At 39.4% G+C, this 10,554-nt stretch overlaps 1 protein-coding gene across 5 annotated transcripts in view; it reads left to right on the top strand.

The window, feature by feature from the left end:
- The window catches only part of STARD9 (StAR related lipid transfer domain containing 9), a 136,773-nt gene that overhangs the window by 13,245 nt on the left and 112,974 nt on the right, over positions 1 to 10,554 (top strand). For all 5 annotated transcript variants that reach the window (XM_044435855.1, XM_044435856.1, XM_044435854.1 and 2 more), the window contains exon 3: positions 2,368 to 2,484. In XM_044435855.1, coding sequence (XP_044291790.1) covers positions 2,368 to 2,484 — 117 coding nt within the window. The remainder of the gene's footprint in view (positions 1 to 2,367; positions 2,485 to 10,554) is intronic.

The following is a 10,554-nucleotide window of genomic DNA, read 5'->3' as shown; positions in this document are numbered from 1 at the left end:
CAGACAGTCAACACAGAAATCAGATTGACTATGTGCTCTGCAGCCAAAGATGGAGAAGCTCTATACAGTCAGTAAAAACAAGACCAGGAGCTGACTGTGGCTCAGATCATGAGCTTCTCGTTGTAAAATTTAGGCTTAAATTGAAGAAAGTAGGGAAAAGCACTGGGCCACTCAGGGATGACCTAAATCATATCCCTGATGATTATGCAGTAGAGGTGACAAATAGATTTAAGGAATTAGATCTGATAGACAGAGTGCCTGAAAAGGTTTAGCAACATTGTATAAGAGGTAGCAACTAAAACCATCCCAAAGAAAAAGAAACGCAAGAAGGCAAAATGGCTGTCTGAGGAAGCTTTACAAATAGCTGAGGAAAGAAGGGAAGCAAAAGGCAAGGCAGAAAGGGAAAGATACACCCAACTGAATGCAGAATTCCAGAGAACAGCTAGAAGAGATAAGAATGCCTTCTTAACAGTGCAAAGAAATAGAAAACAATAGAATAGGGAGGACCAGAGATCTCTTCAAGAGAATTGGAGATATGAAGGGAGTGTTTCATGCAAAGATGGGCACAATAAAGGACCAAAATGGCAGAGACCTAACAGAGGCAGAAGAGATTAAGAAGAGGTGGCAAGATTATCCAGAAGAACTAGACAAGAAAGTGCTTAACGTCCCTGATAACCACGATGGGGTGGTCACTGACCTCGAGCCAGACATCCTGGAATGTGAAGTCAAATGGGCCTTAGGATGTCTGAGCAACAACAAAGCTAGTGGAGGTGACAGTATTCCAGCTGAGCTATTCAAAATCTTAAAAGATGATGCAGTAAATGTGCTACACTCAATATGCCAGCAAATTTGGAAAACTCAGCAGTGGCCACAGGATTGGAAAAAGTCAGTTTGCATTCTGATCCCAAAGAAAGGCAATGCCAACTAATGTTCAAACTACTGCACCATTGCACTCATTTCACATGCTAGCAAAGTTATGCTCAAAAGCCTACAAGCTTTTGTAGGCTCAAAAGCCTACAAAAGCCACATACAGCAGTATGTGGACCGAGAACTACCAGAAGTAATTTATTTTCATTGGTTTTATTTCCGCACAGATAACATCTTTTTTTTTAGGGGAACAAAGTTGTGAATGTTGGGAGTTTTAAGACTTCTTCTTCTCTGTATAAGAATGCACCTTAATAGTACCTAATCTGTGCACTCTGGAGAGCAGTCACATTGGTTACGAGATCACTCTTGATGTATATACTTTCATTTGCTTTTTCTAAGATTAAGTTTTCCAATTAGGATATACCATATTTCCATCCATTGCTGATAGGAGGGACTTATGACTGAATGTGTTTAATAACTATTTAGTGACATGTTTTAGCTGACTCAACAATCTACCCTTGTTCATTACTGTAGGTGGGTTGTCATGTCATGTGAACAGAGGGTGCTTCACTAAGGATAGCTTGTTTACAAAATGCAAGGCAACCATATGTGTTGACTGAGGATTGTTGGCACTCCATATGCTATTCTAGGGTTGATCTCACCCATGGTTAGTTGTTGTGTCACCTGAACTCAGCTGACACAGTCCACCATGGGTGAGCCCAAACAGTCAGTGAGCTGTTTCTTTCAAACGGCAAATAACCCTTCTTCGTCTTGACAAGTCCCTATCAGGGAAGCACTACTAACCTCAGCTTCCAAAGTGTCTAAGCAGTGCTTGAGGCCTGCTGTCAGAAGCTTTACCTTGTACATGACAGTACTGAGAAGCCGTCCCTGTCAGTGGCTCAAGAGTAGACTTCTCCAGCAGTGAGCAGGGTTGGCTGGGCCTAGTTATCCTTGCCAGTGTACAACATGGTAGGGACAGGTCAGGGTCAAGGAGCACTCCCAAGTTGCATACCCTGTCCTTTAGGGGGAGTGCAGCCTCATCCAGAACAGGGCAAAACTCTTGATTAAAAATGTTTCAGGTGATTTGAAGTTGTTTACAAGGTCTGTTTGATCCATGGAGCTTATTCATATGGGCTGATTGCAACTTGATGCAGCAGTCAGCGAGTGATGAACATGCATGTATGAACTGTCCTTACCTACATATGTCATTGTATCTAGCATGTATCTAGCTGTGCTTTTAATTTCATTGTTTGGATATTTAAATAAGATTTGAAATGTTTTCACTGCAAATTCTGGATATCTTTGAGTAATATCAGCGCTTCTTTCATTAATTATTTTATTTTAAATTTGCACCTAGAAAAAGTAATGCAACAACTATATATGGCTCCCTAGATATTTTGTAATTATAAAAAGGTACCATGCATAAACATCCCGTTCTAGAATAATCCTTGTTGATACAACTAAACCATGTTGCACCTTCCTGTTTTCTTTTCAACTCAGGTGGACAACAGATATGAGGGACCTTGGGAGCCGAGAGAGAAAGTTGTGGCATTTGGCTTTGATTACTGTTATTGGTCAGTTGATCCTGAGGATTCTAAATATTCATCTCAGGAAGTGGTAAGTGTGTTTGGTTCAGTTCTTTCTTTTCAACTAAATATGTAACACAAATTAGCCATTTCTATTTTGGATTGGTGGATGGAGGGGGTATGAACTGTCTTACTGATTCAGGCGAATAATGTTACCTTACAGTCCACTGCAGGTGTTTCTCACACTTGCCAAATGTCCAGATGTTTTAAAGCAGTTTTCACAATCAGGAAAAAAAATACCAGCTCATCTGCATGTAACTATGGGATATCTGTGTCTGAGCAATAAATATCAGAGAAATTATTGCTTACTCTGGGTCAGCTGCTAACAGTAGTGGTTTTCACAGTGCATTCGTCCACCTTGGTTGCTTAGGTTAATGTGACTTGCACTTTCCATTGTCTCATTCCTCCAGTCATGCTATTTTTAGATGGCGTCAACTGCTGCATCAACTTCTCCCTGTTTAGCTTCACTGCAAATGAATACAACAAAGCAGCGGTGTAGTTCAGATCATGGTATAGAATGACTGTGGTGATTACCAATGGATCCATTTTCCCTTTTGTAGGGATTTTGCAAACTTTCCATTGATCATGAGAGTATATTCTGTTACATATCTGTGTACACTGGTATTTGTGAGAAGGTTCAAGTCTTAAGAATATAGCAAGAAGAGATACAAATAGAATATACCGTTCCTGTTTTCTGAGTTTCTTGCAGACTAAAATTTTAGAACATCCTGAATATAAGATGAATTTCTTGGCTTAAATCTCTATATATGCCTCTATTCTGTTAAATAGTCTAGTCAACTCTAATCTACCTGGATACAGTGTTCAGCCTCTGCTGCTAACGTCATAAGTTCAGAGGGTGGCAACTAGGAGGAGGGTCTTTTCTGTGGTGGCCTCCCATCTTTAGAACAGCCACCCTGCTGCAGCCTACCTGGCACCATATTGCCATCTTTTCAGTGCCAAGGCAGCCCTCTATGCAGAGACCTTTAAAGATCTCCTTGGTTATCCAGGGCTCAAGGGGATTATCCTGGTTATTTTTCTTCTTGCTGGGTCATTTACTGTGTTTTTCATCTATTTAAATTTAATTTTAAATTCTTTTAACACTGCTGTTTTATGTTATTTCTATTTTATTATTTGTTTTATACATGCTCAGAGAGCTTCAGCCAAGTGGTAGTATAGAAACAAATAATAATTTGAATGCAGGGTGAATTCATATGATCTTTTTAACACAAATCAGAATGGCATCCTGTAAAATTGGCAGGGCAATACAAAGTCAATACAGATAACCATTTGCAAATTGATATATATGTCATATCATTCATTGTTGTTGTTGTTAGTTGTGAAGTCGTGTCCGACCCATTGCGACCCCATGGACAACATTCCTCCAGGCCTTCCTGTCCTCCACCATCCCCTGGAGTCCACTCAAGCTCACACCAACTGCTTCAGTGACTCCATCCAGCCACCTCATTCTCTGCCGTCCCCTTCTTCTTTTGCCATCTATTGTTCCCAGCATCCCAGTATATCATTCCTACATAAGTAATTAAGGGTACAGTCCTATGGCTGTGAGATACAGTCCAGGTAGACATAGAAAAATCTGGAGCCCCAGCAGTGACTCTGGAAAAGTGCCTAGAAGTTGGAGCTAGGACTCCTAATTTGGAGAGTCCTTCTTCCATCCCCACAAGCTGGCATAATTCTTTTTATGTTTGCTGCAGCTCTGAAGTCAAAAGTAGACTTTGGAATTAGTTTGGGAGAGGGATGGGGAGCAAGGCTCTGCCAGGATACAGGAAGTTCTGGGTGGTGCTTCAGGCCATCCTTCTTATGCAAGGGAGTAACATTCTGAGATGGTTGAAATGAGCTGTCTGTCCCGAAGGGCTGAGGGAACACAGAGGCAATCCTTGCCTCAGCTTTCCTCCCACCCTCTGTTGAATGTCTATAATTCTCTACATTTGGAGGGTTATCAACAGCTACACTGGATTGTGGCCTTCAAAAGATATTTATATAATTTTGTCAATAATACATACAAATATGTAGCAGTGACTTGCCTTATATTCTGCCATCATTGTTCAACTCCTTTATTAATTGAAGCCAGTGATATTGTGGTCAAGTTTGTCATGCCATTGAGTATTACAATATTGTTCTACATTAAAGTAATAGAAGGTTTAGGCTTGTCACTACTCAGCTGTGGACAGCAGAAATATATGAAACTAAAATTCGTTCTATAGACATTCTATAGACAGTTCACCATGAGTTATATCCTTACCAATTGATACAACAAAACATTAAGGACCCCTTTGTTGACCTGACAAGTCATCGTAGCAAAGATTATTCATATGTTTGCTCAGCATGCATCTAGGTTCATTAAGAAAATTAAAACTAACCCAACAATAACTAGTGTCTCTACAAAGGTTTGCCATTGCCAGACTTTATTTCATGAAGTGTTTGTGTATTTTTTTAAACTGATGTCTCAGAGGTACTCAAAAGTTTCTAAGATAACTCAAAGTAACCAGAACACTGTGTAAAAATCACTGATCCAGATACTTATGATGAGTCTTCTATCACATTTTAATAATCAGTTTCAGTATAAGGTTTTCAAAAACACTTGGGCAGCTTGTTAGACTGTTAAAAAGGTGAAAAGATATGTCATTAGACTACTAAAGGAGAAAAATGTGCCATTTATCAAAACCCTGTAGAAACCAGAGTTTCAGCTTCTTCAAATCCACATCTGGATTGTGCTAACACCATTTGCTTTGGTGTCTTATCGTTTGGCTTCTGTTTCTTTTACACCAGCATAATTAAAGTTCTTTCCATTCAAAACCCCATGTATTCATGATATCATGACAGGACATGGTGTTTCAGAAAAAATGAGATTATAAAGATGTGTTTACCATTTGTTCAGTAAATCTATCTGTAACAAAAATCTATGTTGTAAGCCGCCCCGAGGCTTCGGCGAATGGGGCGGCATAAAAATGTTTTAATAAATAAATAAAATAAATAAATGTAATACTTTTGCAAAGTAATCCTATGAATGTTAAGAGAATGCTCTGACACTGGAGTGTTCCAGTTTTCATATACTCTGCTGGCAAGTGCTGAGTGGAACGTCAGTAGAAGCAATCTTCAACTCTCAATCCTCCTTTTTAGTGGTATTCCACAGGGATGATAGATGGCAGGATTTAGGTCATGCAGATCCTTGGTGCTTCTCCAGGCTGCCCCTCTTCTCATTTTCTTCTTTACTGGAGCTATGCTTTTTAATGAGGAAGTCCTTGAATTACTTTTCATAGTAACTCCAGATAGTTGGAAAAGTTGGAGGAATAATCCCCGATTAGATTTTTCCTCCTGAGGTTATAGTAACGGCTACCTCCTCAGAGAGGAGAATTTTGCATTAGATGTCCCAGGAATCATAGAATTGCTTTCTTAGTTAACTATTGCTTGTGAAGGGGAAGAATGTCACACGGAGGTGGGTAGAGACCTGTTCTCCCCTGCAGAGGAGGGCAGGACGCGCTCCAATGGAGCAAAGCTCAGGGAACCCAGCTTCAATTTAGATGCCAGGAAGTACTTCCTGACAGTTAGGACCCTGAGGATATGGAATGGGCTTCCATGGGAGGTGGTTGAGGCCCCATCTGTGAGGGTGTTCAAAGATAGGCTAGTCATGTATATGGTGGGCATGTCGTGAGTGGAGCTGGCTGGAGTCAGGGGTCAGACTAGATGGCCTGAGAGACCCCTTCTGACTCGTTCTGTTTCTGTGTTTCTAATGTGATCTAGAATGTTATGAATCATCCTCTATATTTTATTTTGCATTCATAAATAAAAAGAGCAGTATTTTTAAATACAATTTAAAAATAGACAGGTGTGTCCTTAAACTTGCCTGATGGTTTTCATCAATTAACTAATTGTATCACAGTCTTCATGTGATATAAGAATTAAGATTTTTGTTAAAAGTCTGAAAATAATTTCATGCAAGTTTAGCTGCTGTATAAACTATTTCCTTTAAGTATATTCCTATAAAGAGCTTTTATTTGATGTCAGAGAAATAGGAATGGCTATCTTTAAAGTAATTTGAATGCCAGGTCATAAAAATAGCATTGCTTTCTTGCTATAAAGAAACTATACTCCTGTTCCTTATTTAAGCAGCTGGAAAATATACACATGTGAAAGCTATTATTAAAAACTATTCTCTCTGTGCCTTGTCTCAGCTTTTCTCTGCTGCTGGCTTAAAACTCGTTAACACTTGCTATCTTGTGTGGATTTTATTAAAACCTATTTTGAAATGTTATTCAGTTGAGAAAGCAGTGCACTGGCTGGATGCACACGACTCAGCAATCCATTGTGGGTAACTAATCATTGTAAGTTGTTGTGCCTTGTGATCCCAGACGGCTTCCTTCTAGGTGGCTTGTTTTAGTGCCAAACTTTTTTTCACAACCCAGAACTTATTCTAGACATTATCAAACTCTATCATGCATCCAGGGAAGTGATGAGCATGATGCTGAGCTTGCCTGATTTTTTATGATCTCAACCATGGACAGCCCCACCAAGGTGATCAAGTGGCATATTGAAGTGTCTGTCACTTGATCAGAACTATCTTTTCTTCTAGATGCCAGAAATGTTTATAGATATTTTGTAATGTTCTTTCAGTATTTTTTCCAGTCTTGCAGAAGTGTGCGTGACTGACATGAAGTCATCCTTGTTCAGTGTTAAGTGTCTGCAGCCAAAGTACAATAAGTAATATTGACTAAGCAAGACTGCAAATAGTTTACTTTGCTTCTTATCTGACAGCTGTCAAATGATACGTTGTCAAATGAAAAGCAGAGCCCCCCCCCCCCCAACACTTAACTTGTAAAATAGTATGGTGAGATATCATCATCTGTCAAGTTAGTCCCTCTGGTTTTGAAATGTGGACCTGCCAGTTCTTCACCTACCCTTTCCCAAGACTCTAGGTGCTGAGGAAATGCACTCCATCCCAATTACTGGAGCATAGTATTGTGACAGTGGTAAAAAGAAAGGGTTTCTTGTAAAACATTTTCCCCACAGGGTTTTCTGACAGGGAAATCTATATATTTTCTTGTCAAAATACAGAGGTATACAAACTTGTAGTTAAAAGTCTATTGTTGCTGCTGTTATGTGTTGTCAAGGTGTCTCCCACCCATGGTGACCCCATAAATGAATAAAAACCCATACTGCTTATATATTAGTTTTGCAATTTAGGTTGAAAAGATGAATTATTTTAGAGGCTGTAATTTCTAAAATATCAACAGTCTGAACTATCACAATCAGTTCTGCCACGTTTTCCTCTTCAGCATATTTCTTGTATCTGCCAGTTCATCCCCTCTCTTATTATTATTATTACTATTATTATTACTATTATTATAACAATGACATTTCTATGCCGCCCCTTGCCGAAACCTCGGGGCGGCTTACAACGCAATAAAATACATTGAAATACAATAGAACATAATAAATTACCATTAAATACAAAAATACAAAAAATACACTGAGACAAAAATACAAAAAATACACTGAGACAAAAATACAATTTTAATTAAAACCTATGCTCTGCATATTGCTCTAAAAACTGTAGCCTCTTTTCCTTATGTTCTTTTTGGTTCAATAATTTCTCTTTCTGTCCAGTTGCTAAGTTAATTTCAAATACACCCCCTTTTGTGGAACATACTAAACAATTTTATGAACGGCTTTTCAAAAGCAAATAGCAGGTGTGGAATTCATTCTGATTGTGCAAGTAGTGTCTCATCTAGTTTAGCGCTAAATTTTTAGTATAAATTCTATTTCCAGAGTTGACCAGCAAGTATAATTCAGTGGCTAATTGTGAGTCAAGAAATTCATATGATAAAACTTTTTTATGGGTTGCACTATGAGTCACAAACACATTTTCTCTAATCTATAATAGGAAATTAGTAATACTAACTCACAAATTTGCTCACAAAGAAACTATATGTTTCAAAACACACCTTGAGTGCTTACAAAAAGTGTTGTATAACTATATTTTGGAGCAAAAGAACTGATTTCTGTTTATGCAGTGGGGCTCTCTCACTCCTTCCTTGTCAAAATGTTGAGGGCTGAAGGTGGTGGAGAGATGGGAACAGTGTGCAGAATAGTGCGATGCCAGGAACTATAGTTTTGGGAGAGAATAGGTAGAAATTGGAGAATCTGAATATGAACTTGTTCATACTAGGGGCTTTATGGAACCTATCCAGTGGTGATAGGGTTCTTCACCAAATGTAGTATCTAAATAAAACACTTTAGCTGTGGTTCTCTAATATTTAATAATTAAGATATGCTTCATATTTTCTGTTACTATTAATTTGCAACAACATGTATACGGTATGCATTATTTAATTTATTTAATTTATTTAAAACTTTTATATGTCATCCCCTCATGCCTCAGCATCTCGTATACCAAGTGTTGTTGTTAGTTGTAACATGACAATAATACTGTATTAGTCTCGGTGCTCCCCCCACGAAAAAATACCTGACTCAACTTGCTCCAGGATTCTCAAAACAAATTCAGGAGAGTCTGAAAGTGCATTGTTGTTGTTAGTCGCGAAGTCGTGTCCGACCCATCGCAACCCCATGGACAACATTCCTCCAGGCCTTCCTGTCCTCCACCATCCCCCAGAGTCCACTTAAGCTCACACTGACAGCTTCAGTGACTCCATCTTGCCACCTCATTCTCTGCCGTCCCCTTCTTCTTTTGGCGTCAATTGTTCCCAACATTAGGCTCCTCTCCAGAGAGTCCTTCCTTCTCATTAGGTGGCCAAAGTATTTGAGTTTCATCTTCAGGATCTGGTCTTCTAAAGAACAGTCAGGGTTGATCTCCTCTAGAACTGACCAGTTTGATCGCCTTGCGGTCCAAGGGACTCTCAGGAGTCTCCTCCAGCACCACAATTCAAAGGCCTCAATTCTTCGGCACTCAGCCTTCCTTATGGTCCAGCTTTCACAGCCATACATTGCAACTGGGAAGAGCATAGCCTTGACTATACGTACTTCTGTTGGCAGGGTGATGTCTCTGCTTTTTAGTATGCTGTCTAGATTTGCCATAGCTTTCCTCCCCAGGAGCAAGAGTCTTTTAATTTCTTGGCTGCAGTCCCCATCTGCGGTGATCTTGGAGCCCAGGAAAATAAAATCTGTCACTACCTCCATTTCTTCCCCATCTATTTGCCAGGAAGTGATAGGACCAGATGCCATGATCTTGGTTTTCTTAATGTTGAGTACAAGTATGTATTTTGTGTCACTTGTACTTCATGTATCGTACACAGTAAGCTATGTTAGTGTGTATGTGGCTGTGTTTCTAGACATTTTTTGGTTGTTGGGAGTGTTTCATTAATTATTCCAATATAGCTCTTAGGTACTTTAATGCTTTCAGTCCATAGGGCTGGAGGCAGACTTAGTCATACTTAAAGTAGATGACTATTCAGATGACTGGCTGTAGATCCATTGCAATCAGTGGGCCTATTCTTCAATATAACTAAACCTGGATCTAAACCATTCTGTAATGTAGCCTACTTAATGACTTACTGTAAGTTTGCACTGGGCATGCAACTGGGAATTGTAGGGTGGAGGTCTTTTTGAGAAAAGTTTACACTAAGTACATATGAAAAAACCATGCTGGATCAGATCAATGGTCTATTCAGTCTAGCACTCCGTATCTATGGTGGCCCACCATTTTCCCCACAGGATCCCTCAAGAAGGATGGGTACAGGATGCATATTCTTCTGCCTCCTCAGTAATTGGTGTATAGAGGCATGCCACTTCTTGTAAAGGAGGTTGCACATAGCCAACAAGACTAATAGTCACTGATAGCCACTTCTTCTATGAATCTGTTCAATCCCTTTGTAAAACTATCCAGATTGGTGGCCATCGCTGCTTCCTCTGGCAGCAAATTCCATAGTTTAACTAAATGTTGTGTGAAGAAGCACTTCCTCTTAACTGAACTTGAGGAAATGCAGTTAAGGACTGTTTAATGAAGCACTTCCTTAAACTTTTTACCAGTCCACTTCATGGAATGGTGCTGAGTGCTAGATGGGGCAAGGAGAAAAAGACATTTTTCTCCACACAGGGCATTATTTTAAATGTCTCTATCATTTCTCCCTTT

The sequence above is a fragment of the Varanus komodoensis genome, unplaced genomic scaffold (genome assembly GCF_004798865.1).
Source record: "Varanus komodoensis strain SLA01 unplaced genomic scaffold, ASM479886v1 scaffold3, whole genome shotgun sequence".
NCBI lineage: Eukaryota > Metazoa > Chordata > Lepidosauria > Squamata > Varanidae > Varanus > Varanus komodoensis.
The sequence above is the reverse complement of the archived record's forward strand: the minus strand, read 5'-3'. Positions and strand labels throughout refer to the sequence as shown.